Below are 27209 nucleotides of genomic sequence, written 5' to 3' on the forward strand. Positions count from 1 at the left end.
AAATACTTTGTATTCTTCATATAACTTGTATGACTGGGTATGTGGAATGTAACTGAATAAATCAGAATTAAAAATATTTGTAAAGTAAGATCTGGGGGATCAAACATTTTGACATGCAAAGTGAATTGTGTACGTGACTGGACAGAAATTATAGCTTTGTTTGTCATTGGTCCCTTGATTTTTTTACATTAACAACACAATCTTTGATCGAGCTTCATCTGGCATTCTCGACACAAGTTGTGATGCTTCGGTGCAAATGTGACATCACTATCATGCAGCCCTAAATCTAAATCATAGTGGAATCATAAAATAGATATAATTATGACATCATAATCTGCAACAAGAAAAATATTGTAAACTAAAGTTGGACGAGGAAACATTCATGTAAATCGTTATCAGGTGTTGTTGACAGATAAAGACTTTTTATTTCCATACACAAATGAGCATCTATTTATCATAAATTTGTTTGGTAAGTTTTACGGTAAAGATTACTAAAAAAAAAAAAAAACCTGTGAAGACAAGTTCACATTCATATAAGATCTTCACACTTGCATATATAAATTTATTATGTTATTTTGAACTTTCTTTTCACCAGATAACGAATAAAATAAAAATGCATCACAGTTTACACAAAAATATGACACAGCATCAGAAATGTATCTGAGTAATCATAATCAGAAATGTTTCTTGAGCAGTAAATCATCATATTATTCTGATTTCTGAAGATCATGTGAAACAGAAGACTGGAGGAATGATGCTGAAAATACAGCGGAGCATCACAGAAATACATTACACTTTAACAGATTCACACAGAAAACAACTGTTTTCAGTTGTAATATGTTTGAAAATATTATTTTGTTTTGTATTTTAACAATATATAGTTAAACAAATACCTTAATTATAGATGAGTTTAAATGTATGAAACAGCAGCCGATCAAGATTTAGTTAATGTGGCAAGAAACTTTAACACAAACAAAGCAAAACTTCTGAACAATGGAAAAATACTGCAGAAAAATGATGTTTTATCAGATATATGAATGTTGTACTTTACCCAGTAAATTCCAGAGGATCCTGTAAAGCTTAAGCATGGTTCTTTAAAGGCGTCTGTCTTTCTCTTAGAATGGAGAGTGTGCATTTCATAGATTTTATAGAGGATGGCACATTTAAATGTGTATCACATGACATACCTCATCTCTCCACCCTTCTGTCACATTCTCTGTCAGCTGCAAAAACACACACAAATAAATAAGCATCAAGTGAGCAACTGTCAAACATACACACAAAACTTAAATGTAAATGTTCTTTATCCATTGTTGACCTTACATTAGGACATCAGAGCTCCTCCATTTCTTACTGTTTTTAAAAGTTATGTAAAGTCTTGTTTACGTTCCCTATGCTTAGTGTAGTTTAAAAGTTCTAGAATGCATGAATTAATTACATAAAATCAATCAAACACATTAGTGGCATCCATTTTTTGCAAACCATATATCCTCAATTCTCCAACATTTGCATAGACACTTATGCACTACAGGATGAGGTGAAGGTGTTTTTATTTATTTTATAAGACAGCATTATGATATCTCTCTGTCTCTCACATGAATTTAATACTAAGCATTTAACAAAACGATTCTTTCTAAATTGCCTAAATGTCAAAATTAGTACACAAATAACTACAGCATTACAATATCTTTATAGAAAAAGCTTAATGTGAACAAGAGTCATATTTTTTTCCTTACAAAACTTTGACAAAAACAAAAAGTTTTTCTTCAAATGCCATGGTACACTGTGGTTAGTGTAGCAAAACATTGGTTAATTTGTGTTTACCAAGGTTTAGGTAGCTCAAAGTCGGCAATGAGGTTTTTTTTAATAATCCCAATGTGTATTATAATTATCACTAAACCCACATTAGATTATCGTGATTTGAAAAACTCACAGTAAATACAGTTCAGCTTTAATCAAAGGTATTAAGAGTCTCACGCAGGGGAGCAATACGTAGTTTCGTTTTGTGTAGAAAAAAATGACTGAAGGCAGACTGCTGAGAGAAATTGGATGAAAGAATATTTGATTGCATTACTTGTCTGAATGCATAATAGGAAACCGAATGACTTCAAAAAAGTTCAGATTGCATTTGTTTCCATCCTCCCTTTGTGCAATGCGTAACAAATCAGTGTATATAAGCACAGCAGCGTTGTTTACAAAGGTTACCATGGAAACAGCTCTAAAAAAGCTATTTAAAGGCTGATGCGTTGTTGTATTTTTAAAAAATGGTAAAAACTTTATTTGAACGTAGTTCATGTAAATACACACTAAAAAATGTTATGTTAAAAATAACCCAACTTGTAACCCAACTATGGGTTGGTATAGCACCTTAGACTCAATAACACACAAATGGTGTAAACATCCCAAACATCCAAATAGGATGCAGGTGCAAGACAACTGAATACTATAATCAAATAAAAAAATGAAGTCTGCACACTGAGAACTACTGCTCCAGAGGAATTTAATTGAGCTCAAGCAACGTTTCGACCTTCAGGTCTTCATCAGGCACAGTATCAATATAAGGTGAAGTCAACTTTAAATAGACACAGGTGATCACCTTAATTAGGCACATTCGAGCAATCATGTGACAAATACAAGTCATGTGACACATACTGTACAAGTCATGTTTATTATGTGACAAAAACAAATCATGCAACAGATACAAGCTACAAAGACACCTTGAATCCCTATAAAAATGGCTTAATATCAAAATCCTCATTCAACCCTAAAGGTGACAATGTATTTAAAGTATAAATCCAGAAACTTTCCCTCTGTAATAATTTCTTATCATAATCTCCTCCTCTTGAGGGCTTTGTTACCTTTTCTATACCGATATACTGTAAAACGCTGACGTTATGGCCTGCTTGTCTAAAATGAGACGCTATAGGACTGCGCATATCTCCAGTACGAATGTTACTGCGATGTTCACTAATACGAGTGCGTAATTGTCTGAATGTTTTACCCACGTATGCTAGACCACAAGGGCAACGAATTAGATAAATTACATGAGTGGAAGCGCAGGTAATGGTACCCCGTATCAGAATGTCACGACCAGTGCGTGGATGACTAAACGATTTACATTTATGTGTGAACGCACACTGGGCACACTTACCACATCTATAATTACCAGGGGGGGGGTCTATAGTGTTCCTCAGGGGGTCTATAGTGCACTGTCTGATGTGATACTGTAGCTGACGGCTGAATGGTTGCAATTTTATCTCTAATAGTATCGATTTTAGAAGTAAACTAGTTCATAAAGTCATTACTGCTGTGATGTTGGGAAATGTCAACACTTGTTGAGGCTTTATTTTTCGTTGATTTAGCCAATGTATTGAATAAATACATGGGGTTATGTTTGTTTTCTTCTAAAAGAAAAGAAAAGTAATCAGATCTACCAGTTGTTAATGCTTTTCTGTAGGATATGTTACTTTCCCGCCAAGCAATATGAAATACCGCTAGTTTTGTTTTCCTCCAGCTGCGCTCCATTTTTCGGGATGCTTTCTTTAGGGTGCGCCTGTAATAAGTGTTTATATTCAGACTATTTTAGATTGCTTCAGGGATACCGCGGCGGAGTAACCCAGTACCTTTGTGATTCTTCATAGACATAAACAGAGAGAAGTAGATCCGGCTACGATGTCATTCCACAACACGCAAGCAGTTCTGTTTATTAACCGCTAGAGCTTCAAAAGTTACCAACTGCAGCTTTAATTAATATTTTTTTAATTTATACCGTAATAAATGCTTTGTCAATTAGCACTGCATTGATCATATACTTTATCTGGAGATGACTTGAAAAACACAAATACACCATATATTGTCACAATCATGTTTAATGTCTTCATGTTTCCAAACATTTCTGTATTTCTGTGAAAACAACTGTTTTCATACAACAATAGCAGGATGCTTTTGTTTATATTAGGAATTTCCTAGTAAAACTTTCTGCGCAAGAGCGCCCTCTGTCTTCGAGTATGAATGAAACACACACTGCAAGAGTGTTTTAACGCTCCACAATGTTCATCTCGCTTTACTCTGGGTCCGAATAAAACATCAGATCATGCAAAGACTATCCTTTGAATTTAAAACTATATTTATTCACACTGGCTCTTGAAAACCTCTGTGTGAACACGCTTGCCAAAAAAGTGCGGGGGACGAATTTACGTGATATTAAAAGTGGGTGCACGTCCCCTACGTAATCTACACCCCTGAAAAGAGAAGATCCTTACATGTATTTCGTTTTTTTTATGATTTAAAACATATGTAAAACTGACACCTTAAAGACATTTGTCAGATATTTGTACACAGCAGATGCTTTCCAGATTAAGCGATCTTCTAGCGATTTAGCGAGGGTGTGATTCCGTTCATCTACTACTTAGATCTTATTACAGCTCCAAAGGAACAACAACATTTCATGAAAGGAAATTTAATAAAACAAGAACATCAAAACAATTAAAATGACAATTTATAGATTTTAAACATAAAAAAAAAAAAATCTATATTGGCAGTGAATATACAGAAAACTGTCATGTTAAGTTTAACTATACAGTATTTATTGCTACCTTTATTTGCTGACAATACATAATTACACAAGAAAGTTTTACTTGAATTATTCAGGGAAGTAAGCAGAAGTGCTTTAAAAGTATTTACATTTTAAACATGAAGAAATTTCAGTCAGTGTAATTTGAATGAAATATATCTTTAATGAATATGAAAATATAATCTTTAATGAATATCAATGTAGTGAATTATGCAGTGTTGATTTCCAGAGTATTCATTTCCCCTACTTCAATGACCTGTAAATAAAACATTTCTGTTCATTACATCACATGGTTTTTATCATCATTCCTTATTTCATAAGTGTTTGTACAGTTGAGAGAACAGACTCACATTTTGGATTAGCTGCATTCACTTTCTTGATCACCCGATTAGGGGTTTGAGACCAATGCAGAATCACATCTGTCAGTCCTCTAGCTGCTAGAGCAGATCCCAACTGAAAACAACATGTTAATACTAAAGTGATTTATGCTGATGAATTCAAATCTTCATTTTTAAATGTCACTCTAATCCCAGATTAAAACATGTTCATAATATTCCCAGGAAGCAACTTTAGAGCAATGTCAGGTTATGAGACAAATTTGGTTTCTACATGATTACTATTACAACAATATATAAATGACAACATTTAATAAACAAATGATGAATTAAATCTACAATGATACATACAAATAATTGTAGCACTAATTCCATAAATAGGTACAATTTTAGTTATCCATGTAAATCTCCAAAAGCAGAAAGAAAAACTACTCGTATTTTACATTAATAATGAGGGTTGAATTGATTTCTTTCTCTCACCTGTTTCAGAACATTTCCTCTCATTGTAGGGTTGGTCAAATCATTGCTGGATTTAAACTGAATTTTTACAAACGTTTTTTTTAAACAAGGACCTAAAAAATACATTCATATATGAATATCCATAAAAAAAGACTTAATTTAACAATGAAATATTGAAAATATATTTTAGACCCTGCACACTATTTACTCAGTAAATAACACTATTAACGATTTACCTTCTCCATAGACCTTCACCTCACACATAGTGAGTAACTTCATGTCTCCAGGAATGATTAAGTTCACGTAACGTCCCTCCATCCCACCGCATGAGTAGCTGTAGGACTCACCTGCTGGAATAGCAGGAATAACAGCACATCTAGAGAGAGAGAGAAGCACATGACAGAGGTGTAACAATACTCTCGTATCCTATATTTGTGCTCGATGTCTAGTGCTCTTTGAACAAAGTTCCTCACATGGGATTGTTGTTGCCGTTGTTCTCCAAAGAGTTCCCGATGCGAATCTCTGTTCCGTTTATTTGTTCTGCACAGCAGTCGTTTCTGTTAGTAATGACCACTCTGTTAACACTGTAAATATCATACAGATCCAACCTCCACCATGGGTTAGTCTGTCTGAGTGTTGAGGAACATCCTGTATACAACTGCTGGAGACCTCGATCAATGGCATTTTCAGCAATCCAGACCCCAGATGTTGATGACTGTATAGCAGCACCAAGTACTGCTACATTTTCTAGAAAATGCATTAAAAAAAAGTTACGATGCATCTCAGTGCATAAAGCTTCAAGCAAGGGCAAAGACTATTAGTGAACAATGACTTGAAGTTGAGTAATCAACTACTTTGGCCAAACAAAAATGAATAAATTATGATTATTTGTCTCTCGAGAGGCATGCGATTACATTAAATCTATATGAATGTAGAGAGTTCAATTCAAAGCTCTACAGCAATAAATTACCTGCCAAGGATCCGTAGACTTCAACCTCGCAAAGACTAAGAATCTCACGATCCCCAGGAATACGAATAATCATGTAACGTCCCACCATCCCATTACATGAAAAGTTGTAGGACTCACCTGCTGGAATAGTAGAAATAACAGCACATCTATAGACAGAGAGATAGACAATTAGAGAACACAGTCACAGAATCCTTCACATATGTCCTTGATATCTCACATTCTTTCAAGCTCAAGTTTCTCACATAGGATTGTTGCTGCCGTTGTTCTCCAAAGAGTTTCCAATGCGAATTTCCGCTCCGTTTATTTGTTCTGCATAGCTGTCATTTCTGTTAGTGATGACCACTTCACGAACTCGATAAACGTCAAGCAGATCCAGTCTCCACCATGGGTTAGACTCATTAAGGGTTGAGGTGCATGTTGTATTTAACTGCTGGAAGCCGCGATTACTGTCAATGGCCTTTTCAGCAAACCAGTCCGCAAATGTTGAAGACTGAATTGCGGCTGCTCCTACTGCACGATTTCCTGGGAAATTATAAACAAAACAAAAAAATTGTGATCCATGTTTGTGCACAATGTGAACAAGCGTAAATGAGAAAAAAAATTTCTGAATTGTAAAGTAAAATATACATTCAGCAGACACTTTTATCCAAAGTGACTAACAGTGCATTCAGGCCAACAGTTTTTACCTAACATGTGTTCCCTGGGAATCGAACCCAGAACCATGCCCTGCTAAGCAATGCTCTACCACTTGAGCCATAAAAATACACGCAGAATTGTAAAGATGTTTCATCTTTCCAGTGAGCCACTGCCGTTGGACCATTGACACTCCTAACTGAGATTGTAGATATAGTGTCAATGCTCCACTTGAGAGATAGGTGGTGGTAATGCACTTATAAGTCTGCGATCTGCCATAAAGCAGGAGAACATGAAGGTGGATTAAAACTCCCTTTAATCTTTTCATTGTTTTAATGCAATGATTGCCTCTCTTAGCTCCCACCCAGTGCCAATGAAATGCATTCCATTATCAGAACTCCTGTGAGAAACCTGTCCATGATGACAGACAAACCTACCCAAGGCAGAGAGTTTGACTCCTAACCCTAGGGTTGTGTTTTTTTTTTTAATTTATTTATTTTTTTTAAGTGAAGTGACATTCAGCCAAGTATGGTGACCCATACTCAGAATTTGTGCTCTGCATTTAACCCATCCGAAGTGCACACACACAGAGCAGTGTACACACACACACACACACACACACTGTGAACACACACCCGGAGTAGTGGGCAGCCATTTATGCTGCGGCGCCCGGGGAGCAGTTGGGGGTTTCGATGCCTTGCTCAAGGGCACCTAAGTCGTGGTATTGAAGGTGGAGAGAGAGCTGTTCATGCACTCTCCTCACCCACAATTCCTGCCGGCCCAAGACTCGAACTCACAACCCTTCACAACCCGCAGCCTGATCGAGACGGTTCGCAGCACAACGCCCGCGGCGACGATCGTTGTGTCAGGACCACTGCCCACGTATCGACGAGGACACGAAAGGTTCAGTAGACTTTTTGCTTTAAATGAATGGTTGTTGTCATGGTGTAAAGAACAGAAACTGCTATTTGTTAATAACTGGAATCTTTTCTGGGAGCGTCCTAGACTGTTTCGCGCTGATGGATTACACCCAGTGTTGCCAACGTAGCGACTTTTCAGACCCCCATAGCGACTTTTTTCCAAAAAAGAGACTAGCGACAAATCTGGCAACTTTTTTTGACAGACCTTATTTAGTCTCTGAGACTCTCCGGTACTGCCGCACGAGCTCTCTCTCTCTCTCTCACTCCCAGCGTGCGCACATGCCCCTCTCTCTGCATCTGCTTCTGCTATGTTCAGCGGACAGAAAAGAGCAGCACTTTCTGTTAAAAAAATATATTCTGTTGCTTCTAACTCTATTTTACATACAAGTATAGACAAAATCACAGTACAATCATTATCTTAATCTTATGTGTATGTGATTTAATTAGACAATGTCGTGAATAGGATTTTAGTGCAGAGATTAACATCTTTGAGAGCTGGTTATGTATTCTTAATGGACCGCGTTTCAGTCATTATAATATTAATTCCGTTGTCGGACAACAAAAACATTAAAATATAATAATAAAAAACTTTTATTGAGAATTTTGGCTGCCTTAAAACGCAGTACATGAGCATAGAAAGGGCGAGATAATATGACGCACTTACGTCATGAATATGCTAATTAGCATATGACGTCATCTAGTGACATTTAGTGACTTTTCAGGCAGGGTTTAGCTACTTTCCATTGAAAGAAGTTGGCAACACTGATTACACCCCAGCAGAATTGGAGCGGAGCTTCTCTCTGACAACATCTCCAGGACACTTCGCTCCATGTGACTAGTAAGACAATTCTCAAATAACCATTATGATGAGTTTTGTTCCAACCGCTTAAATGCTAAAGGTACTTGCGCTGTAAAACCTATTAAGACTGTGTCTGTTCCCCGAATAGTGAGGTCAAAATATAAATATAAATATAATGTAGGATCTAGAAAAAATCTTATCGTAATTAAACCAGAAAAATGTAAAGTAAATGAACAAAAACAATTTTTAAAGTTTGGGCTCATAAATATTAGATCACTCGCACCAAAAGCAGTTATTGTAAATGAAATGATCACAGATAATAGTTTTGATTTACTCTGCTTGACTGAAACCTGGCTAAAACCAAATGATTATTTTGATCTAAATGAGTCTACTCCACCAAACTACTGTTATAAGCATGAGCCCCGTCAGACTGGTCGTGGCGGGGGTGTTGCAACAATATATAGTGATATTCTCAATGTTACCCAGAAAACAGGATACAGGTTTAACTCTTTTGAAATACTTCTGCTAAATGTTACTCTGTCAGACATGCAAAAGAAATCTAATGTATCTCTTGCTCTGGCTACTGTGTATAGACCACCAGGGCCGTATACAGAATTCCTAGAAGAATTTGCAGATTTCCTCTCAGACCTTCTAGTTACAGTTGATAAGGCGCTAATCATGGGAGATTTTAATATTCACGTTGATAATACAAATGATACATTAGGACTTGCGTTTACTGACCTAATAAACTCCTTTGGAGTCAAGCAAAATGTCACCGGGCCCACTCATCGTTTTAATCATACACTAGATTTAATTATATCGCATGGAATCGATCTTACTGCTATAGATATTGTACCTCAAAGTGATGATATTACAGACCATTTCCTTGTATCGTGCAGGCTGCGTATAACTGATATTAACTATATGTCGCAGCGATACCGTCTGGGCAGAGTTCCAGCCACCAAAGAAAGATTCGCAAATAACCTGCCTGATCTATCTCAACTGATAATTGTACCCAAAAATACACACGAATTAGACGAAATTACTGACAACATGGGCACTATTTTCTCTAATACATTAGAAGCTGTTGCCCCAATCAAATTGAAAAAAGTTAGAGAAAAACGTACTGTACCATGGTATAACAGTAATACTCACTCTCTCAAGATATTAACTCGTAGTCTTGAACGCAAATGGAGAAAAACTAACTTAGAAGTTTTTAGAATTGCATGGAAAAACAGTATGTCCAGCTATAGACAGGCTCTAAAAACTGCTAGGGCAGAGCATATACACAAACTCATTGAAAATAACCAAAACAATCCAAGGTTTTTATTTAGCACAGTGGCTAAGTTAACAAATTACCAGACGCCACCTGATTCAAATATTCCACCAACGTTAAATAGTAATGACTTTATGAATTTCTTCTCTAATAAAATAGATAACATTTGAAATACAATAGCGAATGTAGATTCTACAACATCTAACACTTCAGTTTCATCCATCGCACCCAAAGATAAACTGCAGTGCTTTACAACCATAGGACAGGAAGAGCTAAATAAACTTATCACTGTATCTAAACCAACAACATGTTTATTAGATCCTGTACCCACTAAATTACTGAAAGAGTTGTTACCTGTAGCCGAAGAACCGCTTCTCAATTTCATAAACTCGTCGTTATCTTTAGGACACGTCCCAAAACCATTCAAGCTGGCGGTTATCAAGCCTCTTATTAAGAAACCAAAACTAGATCCTAGTGTACTGGCAAATTATAGGCCTATTTCAAATCTTCCATTTATGTCTAAAATTTTAGAGAAAGTTGTGTCTGCTCAATTGAGCACCTTCCTGCATAAAAATGATCTGTATGAAGAATTTCAGTCAGGTTTTAGGCCCCACCATAGCACAGAAACTGCACTTGTTAAAATTACAAATGACCTGCTCCTTGCGTCAGACCAAGGCTGCATCTCATTTCTAGTCTTACTTGATCTTAGTGCTGCGTTCGACACCATAGATCATGACATACCCGTAGATCGATTACAAAACTATACAGGTATTCAAGGGCAGGCTCTAAGATGGTTTAGATCCTACCTGTCCGATCGCTACAATTTTGTTTACTTAAATGGGGAGTCATCTCATTTATCATCAGTAAAATATGGAGTGCCACAAGGATCCGTCCTAGGTCCCCTTCTATTTTCAATATATATGTTGCCCCTTGGTAATATTATTAGAAAATACGGAATTAGCTTCCACTGTTATGCTGATGATACTCAGCTATATATCTCAACGAGACCAGATGAAACTTCCCAATTATCTAAGCTAACAGAGTGTGTTAAAAATGTAAAAGATTGGATGACACACAATTTTCTCCAATTAAATTCGGATAAGACAGAGATACTAATTATTGGACCAAAAAACACTACACAGAATCTTGTAGATTACAATCTGCAACTAGACGGATGTACTGTTACTTCCTCTACAGTCAGAAATCTGGGTGTTATAATAGACAGCAACTTGTCTTTTGAAAATCATATTTCCAATGTTACAAAAACTGCATTCTTCCATCTTAGAAACATTGCCAAGCTACGAAACATGTTATCTGTTTCTGATGCAGAAAAGCTAGTTCATGCATTCATGACCTCTAGACTGGACTATTGTAATGCACTTCTAGGTGGTTGTCCTGCTTCTTCAATAAACAAGCTACAGGTAGTCCAAAATGCAGCAGCTAGAGTCCTTACGAGGTCAAGAAAATATGATCATATTACCCCAATTTTACAGTCTCTGCACTGGCTACCTATTAAGTTCCGTATCAGTTACAAATTATCATTACTTACCTATAAGGCCCTAAATGGTTTAGCTCCAGCGTACCTAACTAGCCTTCTACCACGTTACAACCCATAACGCACCCTAAGGTCACGAAACGCTGGACTTTTGGTCGTTCCTAGGATAGCAAAGTCCACTAAAGGAGGTAGAGCTTTCTCTCATTTGGCTCCCAAACTCTGGAATAGCCTTCCTGATAATGTTCGGGGTTCAGACACACTCTCTCTGTTTAAATCTAGATTAAAAACACATCTCTTTCGCCAAGCATTCGAATAATGTATCTTTTTAATTGTGAGTGTAGTTGCATCTGTTCAAAGGTGCATTTTTATTCATTAGCTTGGGTTAAACTAATTTTACTTTGTTGGATCAGCAGCTATGCTAATGATGTCTGTATTTTGTTTCTATGTTTCGGCACGGGATTTACATTCCGTGGTGAATAGGATTTACACAAGCTCCAGTCTGGATCCAGAACACCTGAGAAGAGATGATGCTGACCCTCAGAGGACCCCAGATGATGCTAACCTTGAATCAACAAACAGAACTAACAATTATTGCTAAATGTGTGACTGAATCATATAATAGCTTAATTAATAATATTGATAGTTCATCGTCTAGCTGACTACGTCTTGTATTATTATTATTTTTTTTTTTCAAAAATCCTGTCAAATGTGCACAAACTACTAGCTACTACTAAATATTGTAGAAACATAATTTTCTGTAAAGTTGCTTTGTAACGATTTATTTTGTAAAAAGCGCTATACAAATAAACTTGAATTGAATTGAATTGAATTCGATTGGGAGTCCAACCCTCTAACCATTAGGCCACGACTTCCCCTGTGTTTGAGTGTCGGGCTGGCAATACCACGACTGAGGTGCTCTTGAGCCAAAGCACTGAACACCCAACTGCTCTCTGGGCGCCACAGCATAAATAATGCCCACTGCTCTGGGTGTGTATTCACAGGGTGTGTGTGTGTGAGTGTGTGTTCACTGCTGTGTGTGCAGGGGGTGGTTTCTCTATTAGGGTGATTGGGCAAAGCACTATCAAGGAACGAAAGGGAGGGATTGTTTTCTTTCACATTCAACCACAGAGTTACGCTAGCTTTCACTATTCTAGACTGTTTGTTCAGCGTCTAAATAGTCCAATCAGTGTGGAGTCATTTTTTGTGTAGTACCACTCCTTTCTGGGTGATTTCTGTGAGACTGAGAATCACCCCAAGTGCTCTCATTGACTTCCATTCCAAGATCATTTAATTAATTTATCATTTGAATGGGTCCTATCCTATCCTCTTTAATCAAGCAAACATCTGCCCCCCTGAGAGAATTGGCAGGAGCCATACTGTACATTAGTAAAAGTTGGTAAATCAGGGGTGATCCTTTCCAATGGAAAGTCTGCCATCTGACGTTCAACTAACTTTCCCACATCTATAGATGACACACATGGAAATTATATTTCTTGCAACAGAGTCGACATTTGTTATCCAGTACTTGCACTGGGGCTTGGAAAGTATCCGATTTCTGCCACAATGAGCCAATTGCTCATGAATGTCTCAAAGTATGAGATGTGACAAACATGCAGATCTTTCGATAACAAGATGGGATGTTTACTTTCACGTGGCATATCTGATTTACCAAGTCTTCCTCCCACTAGCTGCAGTCCACCATGCAACATGAGGTTCAAATTATAGACAGAATTGTTTCTTTTAACAAAAATACTTCCATCCTTGAGCTCAGCATTTTCTTCTTGAAATTGTTACTTTTGGCTGAACCAAATGATGCTAATCTCAGCCTTATACAGATCTTTCACGGTCAATCTTTGTCCAGAGAGGCTTTACATTCCTGCAGTTTTGCATTTACAGTTTACAGCAACACCGTCAATCTGCTCCAAAAACAACTCATTTCGTTTATGGCTCAACTTCAACAGAAGTTTCTGCAGTTTCAAAATCCAGGCAATTGCAACTTTCAGACGTTTCCATTCTGAGAATCAATAGAGAAGTTGACTTGTGCCATTTTGTCCATTCTGCAAGACCACAGCATTTACCTTTAACTCCTTTTTTTTGCTTCTGGGTCATCGTTAGTCAAAGTCAAATCAATTGTGGGGAACTGTATATCACTCAGCTTCAAGGGAAAACTGGGACCATTATTATTTGCTTATTGAATATTCCACTTTCAACCCACAAGGTATGTAATTATCAATGAAGATTCGGGAGGAGCGCGTCAGATACTTAGCCTAATCATCACAGGTGGACCACAATCAAGTAATCAATCCCACAGTATAAATATCGCTGACTTACCTCTATCAATTGACGGTTTATCAGCATGCTGGTTCGCCTCGTCAGTCACCTTATCACAGACCCAATTTTCGTACCAACGAAGAGTGCTACACAGGGGATTTATGAGACCTGCTGCTTTTGCCGGGCCCGAGATCATTTCTACCCAGCCAAACACGGCCGTTGAGCAGCATTAAGCGTCATCGCGACAGCTGCTATCCTCGCCAAGCCACACATCGTGGCCAATAGACCGTGCAACTCCGAGCTCGCCTGCTCGATACACGATCGCGCCGCCCGAGACCGAGCTCTCGTCGAGCGCTGGATTGCAGCAGAAAGAATCCAACCACGGCTCAGTCTTTCACCACGGCGTTCCGGCCGAGTGGCAGTTTGAGGCCGCTTCCTCTAGCGGCGCAGACTAATACATTTCCAGGCGAAGACGCTAAAAACAGGTTCTTCTTTTTCTTCATTGGATTTTTACGGCAGTTTGCATTCAAAGTGTTGCATCTAAAAGCAGTTTTGCGGCTAAAGTTTTGTTAAACTACGTCTTGACGTAGTTCCGTCTTCTTCTAGTAGTGTTTTATGGCGGTTTTGGCAAACCAACGTAAAGGTGCATTACCGCCACCCGCTGATCCGGGGTGTGGATTCCGCATAGATTTGGACTACAGATACACCGTTCCGTCGGATGATGATGCCACTTTTTAACCACGAAGCCAAAGGCATTAGGTTAGATTATTGCTTCTCAGGCCTTCCAGCTAAATCGTTGAGCAAGCTTCAGTATACAAATTCTGCCGCACGCTTGGACTTCTCCTCGCGAACACATTACACCGGTTCTTTCACAATTACACGGGCTTCCCGTAAACATGAGAATTGATTTTAAAATTCTTATCTTAACATACTAGGCACTTCATGGGACTGCACCTGAGTATTTTTGTGAACTCATCAGTCCTGATAATTCCATCACGCTCTCTTCGCTCTACTAACTCTTCACTTCACCAGCCATAATGTGAGCTAAAGACCATGGGGGAAAGAGCCTTTTCATATAAAGCCCCTACGCTATGGAATGTACTTCTTCTGCACGTCAGATATGCACCTATGTTGGGCGATTTTTGTTGATTAAGTCACATTTATTCAAGACTGTCTGTCTTTAATGAATTGTTGTATTGCTTTTGGCGTTTGTTCCTACAAATATGCATTATTATTATCATTATTATTATTGTTACATTCGCCTTACCGCGCACGTTTAAACCTCGGCGAAATGATACAGACATAAGTTCAAAAAAAAAAAAAAAAAAAAAAAACTTAAGTCTCTGGATAAAAGCGCCTGCTAAATGCTTAATTTAATTTAAAAATGTTCATTTCCATGCAAGTCTTCTGGTAGGACCAAATCATTTAGGGACCTATTTTACCATTCACTGGCGTGATCACTCAAAATTAATCTAAAACGCATCTGCCCTCGTGTTTTGATGCAGGATAGCAAGCATGAGTAAAATTACCATCGCCTTTTAAGGACAGTAATACGGAAAACCGGAAAGTAAATCTCTTTAGAAACCACTTGGAAGCAAATAGCACATAACTGCCGTTAACCCATTTGCTGCAAGCATCGCCAACGGCCCCAGTCTATGTTTCGTTTTCACAGCACGTTAAACATCACTCTCTTACTTGATCTGGATAAGCCGCGCATCAATTGAAGTCCAAAGACTTTGGCTTTTATATCTGACCAATATTTCGATAAAACATAATTCCAGTGATTAATTTTCCATCATGTCAGGAAAACTATTCCTATTCCTGAACGGTAAACGTCAAAGTGTTAGCTCGTGGACAAATGTTGATCATGGATCTAGTCAGAAAGAATCATGAACAGAAACATCTTTATTTTGGGTAATCTATTATTCTGCCTCCATGCCAAAAATGGGGGGTGTCTTGTAAGGGGTTAACGTTACTGCTATAATCATGTCTTTCGGTACAACGCCTTACAAGACTAAACATGCTCAATCGTTTCCAAAAGCCTCTGTTTCCACAGTCCATAATACAACATGAAAACAGCGTTCCAATCGTATCCACTCGGGAGTCCGTCTAAAGAGCCCGGAGGCCAAATGAGAGGAAAGATGCTTTTCCAACAGGAACATAATAAGGTGGACAATGCCTGAGGAATTGTCAAATCAGGCAACAAATTGCTAAGCTGGTAACACAGTAGGCTACCCATCCATTTTTAGCTTGCCCCATCAAATATTACTAACACTTTTTACTCTTCCCACAGCCAACATCTACAGCAGCCGAAGCAAGTAGCCTTTCATGTACCTCCTCACTGCCGCATCAGTGTCTGCTCCCGCAGGGGCCTTTCCTGTACCTCCCCACCGCCGCTGCAGTGTCTGCTCCTGCAGGAGCCTTTCCTGTACCTCCCCACCGCCGCTGCAGTGTCTGCTCCCGCAGGAGCCTTTCCTGTATCTCCCCACCGCCGCTGTGGTGTCTGCTCCCGTAGGAGCCTTTCCCGTATCTCCCCACTGCCGCTGCAGTGTCTGCTCCCACAGGAGCCTTTTCCGTATCTCCCCACTGCCGCAGCAGTGTCTGCTCCCGCAGGAGCCTTTCCCGTATCTCCCCACTGCCGCAGCAGTGTCTGCTCCCGCAGGAGCCTTTCCCGTTCTCCCCACTGCCGCAGCAGTGACTCTTTTCGTGCACCTGCATGGTCAAAATGGTAAATAGTAAGTTCAGACAGTATAAAGAATCTTTCTCTTACTCCACCCATGCACGATTACATCATCGATATGTACCATCGATCTCACGTGCTGACAATGACCACATCGCCGATACATGGCACCCATTTGGGGTACACTGGCACAGGAAATCCTAATTTATTTTTGCACGCTTAATTTCGGATACTATGACTGCACCAAAATTTTTTCGGACTCATTATCGGAAGCAGCTCATTGGATTTGCTAAACAATTATCCAAGTAAGCCTCACAGCGTCTACCCTCGTAGACAAATAAATCATCCTTAGTATCGAACTCCCTGCCAGGCGCTGCAAGAGGGCTCCCGGTTGAACCAACCTTTGCCTTCTCCATTCAACTATCAGCAAAGCTTACTCGTTTGACAACGCAAATATTAAAATCCTGCCAGATGCTTTCCCACTTAATCAATCTTGGACTTTCCATCCGACCACCAGCGAAGCTTACCCGATTAAAAAAGGCTGATTAACCCCAAAAAAAAAAAAAAAAAAAAAAAAAAAAGCGCGACATTTACCTATCGAACACCAATGAGTACATTGCAGCCCAAATAAATTTTCCCTCCGATGGCAAGATGTACCCATTCTATACCGCAAGTTACGCTTTCGCCGAACACTAACGGGCTCTTCGCAGATAAAACAATCTCAATTTTCCCTCCGATGGCCGGAGAGACTACCCATCTAGTGTCGCAAATTATAATAAATAAAAATACAAATAAATATAGAAAATAAATAAATAAATAAATAAATAAATAATAAATAAAAAGACACTGGATGCTGGCCATAGCCTCCCGACCAGATAACCTTACCTTTTTCAATCCTATGGCCGGCAAGGCTTCTCTCTTCGATGCCAAGAGCTTGAGCTCCCATCGGATGCTGACGAGAGCCTCCCGGCCAGACAACCTCACCTTTTCCATTCTGCGGCCAGCAAGGCTTTCCCGTTCGTTGCCAGGAGCTCACACTCCCTTCGGACGTAGGTGAAAGCCCCCGGCTACCTGCTTTGCCATTCTGTCTTACGTACGGAGAGGTTTACCCATCCAATGCACGGAGTCAGGGCTCCCATTGAATGTAGGTGAGAGCTTCCCGGCTAGACAACCTTACCTTTTTCGTCCTTTGGCCAGCGAGGCTTAACCGTTCTATCCGGGAGCTAAGCTCCTGTCGGACGAAGGTAAGAGCCTCCCGGCCGGACAACCTTTTCCGTCCTTCAGCCAGAGAGGTTTACCCGTTCGATTCCTGGAGCTAAGCTCCTATCGGACGTCGGTCCGAGCCTCCCGGCTAGACAACCTGACCTTTTCCACCCTCGGCCAGTGAGGCTTACCCGTCCGATGCGAGTGCTCCCATCGGACGCTGGCGACAGCCTCCTGGCCAGCCAACCACGACCTTACCGCGTGGTTTAGGTTACAAACCTACAAGCAAGCTGTTCAAATGCTGCAAGTACCAAACACACAATAAACTCTCCTTCCTTCCTATGGTCGCCAAGGCTAACCCGTCTCTTGCCGGGAGTAGCAAACTCCCTTAAAACGCTGATGACAGCCTAACGACCACACAAACTTACCTTTTCCATCCTACGGCCTGCGAGGCTCACCCAGTTTTGTCCCCGCCGGACGCTGGCAAGAGCCTCCTGGCCACCTATCGTTACCTTTTCTGTCCGCCATCCGGAGAGGCTTACCCGTTCGATGCGTGTGCTCCCTTCGGACGCCGGCGAGAGCCTCCCGGTTAGACAACCTTACCTTTTCATTTTCTATGGTCAGCGAGGCTTACCCGTTCGATGTGTGTGCTCCTTTCGTACGCTGGTGAGAGCCTCCTGGACAGACTTGCTTTACGTTTCCACTCTACGGTCGGCGAGGCTTACCCGTTCGATGTGTGTGCTCCCTTCGGACGTCGGTAACAGTCTCTCGGCCACACAACTTACCTTTCCATTTGACGGTAGGCGAGGCTTAACCGTCCGACGCTACGAGTTTCGTCCTCTCACCAAATCCTGCAAAAAAAAAAAAAAAAACCTACCCTCAGCTACTCTCACATCTTTTAACCCCGTCTGGCGAGGCTTACCCGTTCGATGTTCTGAGTTAGAGGCCCCCACCGTACGCCGACACCGTGACCTATTCCGGTCGAGGCAACTCGGGTCCTCCCGGTCGGGCACCACAACCATGCCGCTCCTCCTCATCGGCCGGTAGGGCTCACCGTTCCAACGCCAAAAAGCTCCAGTTGAGCATCGGCCCGAGCCCTACCGACCGGGCGCCAACAACACGTAGTTCACTAGCTGCAGCCGGTAGGGCCTACTCTCCCAACTCCCAAGTCGCTCCCTCCGGAGTACGTAGGCCCTTCCAGCCTGCCAACGAGATGACTTCTCAGAAACCAAATCAGCCCCCGCCAGTACTCTGCTTTTTTGGGGGGGCATTCTTTAAACTGGCGGCTGTCCTCTTGTACATTTGCCTTTTTGGGGGGTACTCTAGGTTCGGGCAATTCCCGAGCTTGGAGCCCTTCCCCGGACAGCACGCCAAATACGCATACCATACCTCAGCTAATTATATGTAAGCGTGAACTAGTGAAATGTAATTATCAATGAAGATTCGGGAGGAGCGCGTCAGATACTTAGCCTAATCATCACAGGTGGACCACAATCAAGTAATCAATCCCACAGTATAAATATCGCTGACTTACCTCTATCCATTGACGGTTTATCAGCATCCCTCCTCCACCCCATCTCCTCACTTCAAGTTCACTTTACAATATACGGGGAAGGGGGGGGGGTACTCTAGGTTCGGGCAATTCCCGAGCTCGGAGCCCTTCCCCGGACAGCACGCCAAATACGCATACCATACCTCAGCTAATTATATGTAAGCGTGAACTAGTGAAATATAATCTGCACGATTTTGATCTCTCTTATGTAAGACACTCTGTTAGTGGCAAATGTATGAAACCTTTTTTCCTCATTCTTAATGTAATTGAGGCCAGTTGTGCTGTCAGTCCAAAAGACTGAATCTTCCTATGGAATTTGCAACTCCTTCTTCAGCATGACGTCAGCCTAAACAGCTAAGTGAGATCCAAACGAGGGATGGTCACAGGTTTCCGTGGTGTTACTCTGCATTTACCCACCAAGAAATCCACATGTACCATGTTTGCACTGTCCAATGAGTCTGAGTGTGATGAGTGGGGCGGGGCCGAGAGCTGTGGGAATGGAGCGAGGCCAGTGGACCTCTGATTGATGACACCTGCGATTATGACAAAAATGAAAATGGGTCTCACAGACCCAAACACCATACAAAGGTTAAATTATGACAGGTCCTTGTCGAGTGTTTTGCTTGCTTGAGGGTTTTTTCATTATATGAGTAGCTTTGGAATATAAATCGCAGCACGTTTAAGATGAAAAAAATGCAACTTTCTATTTCTGAAAATATCACAGTTAGGAGATTTATAACGAGTGGTTTCCTGCATTATTACAGCGAAGCCACTGCAATGGAGCCACTCTAATAAAAAAAAAGTCATTAACCATTATTCCTCTGCTGCTCCGTTAAATTAAAGATGAAATTAAAAAGTAAAAAATGTAAATTAAAAAAGAACAGTAGAAATAACACAAACTTGTAAAACACATTTAATGGGCATAATTAAGTGTGAAAACAACCAAAGGACATACAGTCAAACTAGACCAGATATAATTTCATGATTTAAAAAAAAAATGATTTTTTCATTGTTTTGGATTCATATTCCAAAGCCACAACTAGTAAAACTGATACAAATTTGGGACCAAAAAATATTATGACAGCATGGATGACAGCATGCCCAGGAGACTACAGACAGAAATTAAGGCTAAGGGTTGCCTGGTTAAGATTCAAGATTCAAGATTTTTATTCGTCACATACAAAATTATATATAGCATATATAACCAGCAGTGAAATGTGAGTCAGGTCCGCTCCATGGACAGTGCAATTATTAAAGAAAACAACACAGATGAAAATATACATAAATAAAGCTATGTAAGAATGAAATAAAAGTAAACAATAAAAATATAAGAATAGAATATAAAAAATGTATATTGTAGAATTAAATATAGAACGCAAAATAATGTGCATGAGTGTAAACTGTAGTCTTAAATATTAAGATGTACAGGGATGTACAATGTGCATATATGCATTTTACTGTAGTCAATAATAATAATAAGTATTGACAGTTTGAAAAAAAAAAAAAAAAAATATATATATATATATATATATATATATATATATAATCCATTACATGCCTCTCCATCAATATATATTAGATTAAGTTAACCAGCTAACATTATGCATACTCTCTTGGTTTCTGTACCTAATATTTAAATTTATTTACAAATGCAATAAAAATATATTGGTATCAGTACTTTGTATCGGCAAGTATCCTATATCGGCAAATTTAAAGTATCGGTTTTGGTCAAGTACTGGAAAAAGTGGTATTGGTGCATCCCTAGAAACTATGGTGTCATCTGCTTTTTTAAACCAATTTTCATAGTTTTCACTCTATATTATCGTCTCTGAAAATATGTAAATCTGACTTGAAACAGAGACGGGAAATTTCAAATCAGGTGAGACTTCCACTCTCAGAACAAAATTTGAATTTGAAAAATTTGAATGTGTTTTATTAACGTATACACCTAGCCAAACTAAATAATAATAATAATAATAATAATAATGTAAAAACAATCATTGTTGTACGGTGTGAATTGTTTTTTGCTATATTGATGCCCGCATATTCCCCACGTATATTACCGGTATGCCTTTATTTCTTTATGTAATTATGCAGAAAAAAGGCACATGAACATATCTGGTACAGATATAAATTGTATAAGATTAATTAATGTATATGTTTATACAAAGCATACATTTTTTGTTTTCAGATTTCAGAATGAGCACTTTGTCATTTGTGATACATATGTTGAGCATCCAGTGTTTATTATGCTTATCTGATGAATATACAGCAATTTCATATGATTTAATCTATTAATTGAATATAATGTTTGGGAATAGCTAGTCTCAGCCTCAGACATCATGCCCATGGACCTCTGGCTGAACATCTGATTTTCTCGATGCTAAACATGACACGGCATAATAAGAAATGTGATTGGTTGGTTTACCTGTCAATCATATGGCCTCTTGGGCAGTCCCAGACCTTCTGCAATCACATAATATAACATATTGAAAAGTGCTATACAATAATGAATTACCTGCCAAATACCCGTAGACTCCAACTTCAGCAAGGGTAAGAAACTTTTCGTCTCCAGGAAGGTGAATAACCACGTAACGTCCCACCATCCCACCGCATGAGAAAGTGGCTGTGGCACTGTCCGCAAGAGTGGAAATCACACCGCATCTACAGAGAAAAAAATTGTTTGTTATTTGATTTTGTTCATCTGCAGTGCTAGGATAAAAATAGTCAAATAAATCCTCACACGGTGTTGCTGTAAACGTCCAGAAAGTTTCCAATACGAATCACTGCCCCGTTAATCCTAGAAGCATAGTCAAATCTATTGGTGATGGTGACTCTGTTCACTCTGTAGACTTTCAGTAGGTCCACTCTCCACCAGGGGTCAGTCTCTAATTTGGTGTGGGCCCAGGTGTTTAACAATCCATCAATAGCATGAGTAGGTAGCCAGAATCCATAATCTGATGACTCACTAGTTTTACCCCAAAGTGCTGCGTTCTCTGAAAATGTTTCAAGAATAAAGGCCAGTAAGAATTCACCATCATTTTATTCTCATCAAGCATTAGATCTCAAAGGGGATTTTTAAAGCATAATCTCAAAGTAATCTTCATTACTTATTAGCAATGTCAAAAATTAAGGGTGTAAAAATGGCAGAGATTTTTGAAACTAACAGGCAAAAGAACGAACGGCTATCCAGCTAGTCAGATAATGTAATTACTAAGAACTTTAACATTTCTAAGAACTTTTATATTTGAAAAGATTTAAATAAAATGAATGCTTCTTGCCTTCTTTTCCATTTGCCATTCCCTCAATCAATAAAAACCCTGTGGAAAGGACATTTGTGAGTAGAATCAGGTTTTATAAAATCTGTCAATATTTGCATTTATTTATTATTATTATTTGTTACATTTTTAATTCAATTCCCTTTGATATTGTTGCAAAAAAAAAAAACTTTAATCTAAATAGTGCTGCACGAACAATCACATGCACTTGTCACACACATCTTGTCAGCACAGCTGGTGTTGTGCTAAATTCTGCATTCCTGTCAGATTATGCATTCCCTCATTGAAATCAATACCAGAATGCCTAATCCCAACCACACCCCTACCCCAACCCCTCCCCCACATCTACTCCTAATCCTACCAATACTAGGAGATGCAGAATCTGGCAGGGTGCAGAATTCGGCACAACACCAGTTGTTATGAGCCGAAGTCATTTGTTGGTTGTTTCCATTCTGCCCTCTTGTGTTCTCTCTGTGTATGTTTGTGTTTCAGATGGGTGGTTCCTGGAGATAATTTGTTGGAGGCTGCGATTGGTTCTTCTCTTCACCTGACCCAGATCTAAGGACTGCCCTAAACACTTATGTTATAGTGTTTTTTTTGTTTTTGTTTTTTTGCCTCCAAATATACATATGATGTAATGGAGGAATAATGTACACATATGAATTGCATATGTTGAATATAAAATTTTCCTGAAATACTTTGTATTCTTCATATAACTTGTATGACTGGGTATGTGGAATGTAACTGAATAAATCAGAATTAAAAATATTTGTAAAGTAAGATCTGGGGGATCAAACATTTTGACATGCAAAGTGAATTGTGTACGTGACTGGACTGAAAGTATAGCTTTGTTTGTCATTGGTCCCTTGATTTTTTTACATTAACAACACAATCTTTGACTCGAGGCTTCATCTGGCATTCTCGACACAAGTTGTGATGCTTCGGTGCAAATGTGACATCACTATCATGCAGTCCTAAATCTAAATCATAGTGGAATCATAAAATAGATATAATTATGACATCATAATCTGCAACAAGAAAAATATTGTAAACTAAAGTTGGACGAGGAAACATTCATGTAAATCGCTACCAGGTGTTGTTGACAGATACTTTCTATTTCCATACACAAATGAGCATCTATTTATCATAAAATTTGTTTGGTAAAGTTGTACGGTAAAGATTACTAAAAAATAAAACCTGTGAAGACAAGTTCACATTCATATAAGATCTTCACACTTGCATATATAAATTTATTATGTTCTTTTGAACTTTCTTTTCACCAGATAACGAATAAAATAAAAATGCATCACAGTTTACACAAAAATATGACACAGCATCAGAAATGTATCTGAGTAATCATAATCAGAAATGTTTCTTGAGCAGTAAATCATCATATTATTCTGATTTCTGAAGATCATGTGAAACAGAAGACTGGAGGAATGATGCTGAAAATACAGCGGAGCATCACAGAAATACATTACACTTTAACAGATTCACACAGAAAACAACTGTTTTCAGTTGTAATATGTTTGAAAATATTATTTGTTTTGTATTTTAACAATACACAGAGCACAGGTACATAATGCGTATATGTATATGTATATATATATTTGGTTAAACAAATACCTTCATTATAGACAAGCGTAAATGTATGAAACAGCAGCTGATCAAGAATTAGTTATTTTGGCAAGAAACTTTAACACAAACAAACTTCTGAACAATGGAAAAATACTGCAGAAATATTCTGTTTTATTAAATTAGTGTGCATCTAAAAATCAGATACATGAATGTTGTACTTTACCCAGTAAATTCCAGAGGATCCTGTAAAGCTTAATCATGGTTGTTTAAAGGCATCTGTCTTTCTCTTAGGATGGAGAGTATGCATTTCATACATAGAGGACGGCACATTTAAATGTGTATCACATGACATACCTCATCTCTCCACCCTTCTGTCACATTCTCTGTCAGCTGCAAAAACACACACAAATAAATAAGTGTCAAGTGAGCAACTGTCAAACATACACACAAAACTTAAATGTAAATGTGCTTTATCCATTGTTGACCTTACATTAGGACATCAGAGCTCCTCCATTTCTTACTGTTTTTAAAAGTTATGTAAAGTCTTGTTTACGTTCCCTATGCTTAGTGTAGTTTAAAAGTTCTAGAATGCATGAATTAATTACATAAAATCAATCAAACACATTAGTGGCATCCATTTTTTGCATACCTTATATCCTCAATTCTCCAACATTTGCATAAACGCTTATGCACTACAGGCTGAGGTGAAGTTGTGTTTTTTTTTTTTTTTTTTTGCATTAGACAGCATTATGATATCTCTCTGTCTCTCACATGAATTTAATACTCAGCATTTAACAAAACGTTTCTTTCTAAATTGCCCACATGTCAAAATAAGTACAAAAATAATTACATCATTACAATATCTTTATAGAAAAAAACTTAATGTGAACATGAGTCATATTTTTTTTTTCCTTACAAAACTTTACCATGTACCATTTGAGTTTAGTTTTTCTTCAAATGCCATGGTTAAACTGTGGTTAGTGTAGCAAAACATTGGTTAATTTGTTTTTACCAAGGTTTAGGTAGCTCAAAATCGGCTATGAGGTTATTTAATAATCCAAATGTGTATTATAATTATCACTAAACCCACATTAGATTATCGTGATTTGAAAAACTCACAGTAAATATAGTTCAGCTTTAATCAAAGATATTAAGAGTCTCAGGCAGGGGAGCAATACGTAGTTTCGTTTTGTGTAGAAAAAAATGACTGAAGGCAGACTGCTGAGAGAAATTAGATGAAATAAAATGTGATTGCATTACTTGTCTGAATGCATAATAGGAAACCGAATGACTTCAGAAAAGCTTTGATTGCATTTGTTTCCATCCTCCCTTTGTGCAATGAGACATATATCAGTATATATAAGCACAGCAGCTTTGTTTACAGAGGAAACGGCTCTAAAAAAAAAAGCTATTTAAAGACTGGTATGTTGTTGTATTTTTAAAAATGGTAAAAACTTTATTCACAATAAAAAAATGTTGGATTAAAAATAACCCAACAAGTAACCCAACAAGTAACCCAACTATGGGTTGGTATAGCACCTTCCATCTATGGGTTATGTCAACCCAACCCATTGGGTTAAAATCCTGTGAGTGAGTGAATTATTTATATTAATTAACATCAGTATTTTTATTAAAAATAACTTAATACAACCATTTGTTGTAAATTACAGATTTTATTTTAATTTGCAAATAAAACATTTATACATATATTTTAAAATATTTTATTTAAATGTACAAGAATGTTTAAAAATACAACTGACATTGTCAAGATGTACAAATGTGTCAATTCATATTCATTTCAAAACACACAAATGTGCAAATACAGTTCACAGCTGTGGCCTAATGGTTAGAAAGTTGGACCTGTAACCCAAAGGTCGCAGCTTTGAGTCTCGGTGCTGGCAAGAGTTGTAGGTGGAGGGAGTGAATGAACAGCGCTCTCTCCCACCCTCAATACCCATGGCTGAAGTGCACTTGAGCAAGGCACTGAACCCCCAGTTGCTCTCCGGATGCTGGATCTATAGCTACCCACTGCTCCTGGTGTGTTCACTTCTCACTGCTGTGTTTGTGCACTTGGATGGGCTAAATGCAGAGCACCAATTCTGAATAGGGGTTACCACACTTGGCAAATGTTACAACTTTCAAATAAAATTAACATAAGGTCAAAGAAAAGTTTGAAACACAGATCGACTGCTTGTAGTATCGTCTTCTGTTCCATCGCCTCCCCATTTAAAATAATAAAAACTTGGGAGTAGCACTCATTTCATAAACAGTGTGGTGTGATCTTCCTCTGTCACATAATTAAAAATATGCAGGAACATACAGGTAAGCTGATGCTGCTGTTTATTTAACAGTGAGAGAGAGAGAGACAGAGAGAGAGAGAGAGAGAGAGAGAGAGAGAGAGAGAGAGAGAGCAAAGACTAACATCAGCATCTAGCTACAAAACAGATTCTCAGATTAATATACATTTTTACTCAAAACTCACTTTAAACCACCACTATTTATTACTTTTTATTAGCAGTTAATGGTTATAATTGCTTAGCATTTCTTATGTAAAAAAATATTTTGGGTGCAGCGATTTGCAAGAAATTGCGTTATGTAGCTCAATGCTAATGTTAGTCATGTTTGGCGATGACATGGAGTCCCACAAGGCTCAATACTTGCACTGCTATTGTTTAGCCTGCATATGCCCCCACTAAATCAAATAATATGAAAGGACAAAATTGCCTACCATTGACTCCTTCTGACAATAAATTGATGAAATTAAAAGTTGTATGTGCCAGAACTTTCTTCAGTTAAACAAGGAGAAAACTGAAGTCATTGAATTTGGAAACAACGATTAAGTGTTCAAGGTGAATGCATACCTTGACTCTAGGGGTCAAACAACTAAAAATCAAGTCAGGAATCTTGGTGTGATTCTGGAGACAGACCTTAGTTTCAGTAGTCATGTCAAAGCAGTAACTAAATCAGCATACTATCATCTAAAATACATTGCAAGAATTAGATGTTTGTTTCCAGTCAAGACTTGGAGAAACTTGTTTATGCCTTTATCTCCAGCAGGGTGGACTATTGTAATGGGCTCCTCACTGGCCTTCCCAAAAAGACCATTAGACAGCTGCAGCTCATCCAGAACGCTGCTGCCAGGATTCTGACTAGAACCAGAAAATCTGAGCATATCACACCAGTCCTC

General features: G+C 38.5%; 2 protein-coding genes across 2 annotated transcripts in view; both read right to left on the reverse strand.

Moving 5' to 3' along the window:
- Positions 1-5388: 5388 nt before the first annotated feature.
- On the reverse strand, positions 5389-6127 carry LOC113076610 (fucolectin-like; the record flags this gene model as incomplete). The annotated part of the gene is made up of 3 exons (XM_026249300.1): positions 5841-6127; positions 5604-5743; positions 5389-5480 (listed from the first exon to the last, which is right to left on the reverse strand). Coding segments are annotated over exons 1-3 (519 nt in total), but the record flags the coding sequence as incomplete, so codon positions are not given.
- Positions 6128-6287: 160 nt separating this feature from the next.
- Positions 6288-27209, reverse strand: part of LOC113076608 (uncharacterized) — a gene marked incomplete at its 5' end in the record, with an annotated part of 52339 nt that continues 31417 nt past the window's right edge. The window contains 5 exons of the mRNA XM_026249299.1: positions 6288-6483; positions 6580-6859; positions 21685-21830; positions 21910-22162; positions 22448-22486. Of these exons, the coding sequence (XP_026105084.1) occupies positions 6321-6483; positions 6580-6859; positions 21685-21830; positions 21910-22162; positions 22448-22486 (881 nt within the window). The remainder of the gene's footprint in view (positions 6484-6579; positions 6860-21684; positions 21831-21909; positions 22163-22447; positions 22487-27209) is intronic.

This window comes from Carassius auratus, unplaced genomic scaffold (genome assembly GCF_003368295.1).
Source record: "Carassius auratus strain Wakin unplaced genomic scaffold, ASM336829v1 scaf_tig00020813, whole genome shotgun sequence".
NCBI classification, from domain to species: Eukaryota; Metazoa; Chordata; class Actinopteri; order Cypriniformes; family Cyprinidae; genus Carassius; species Carassius auratus.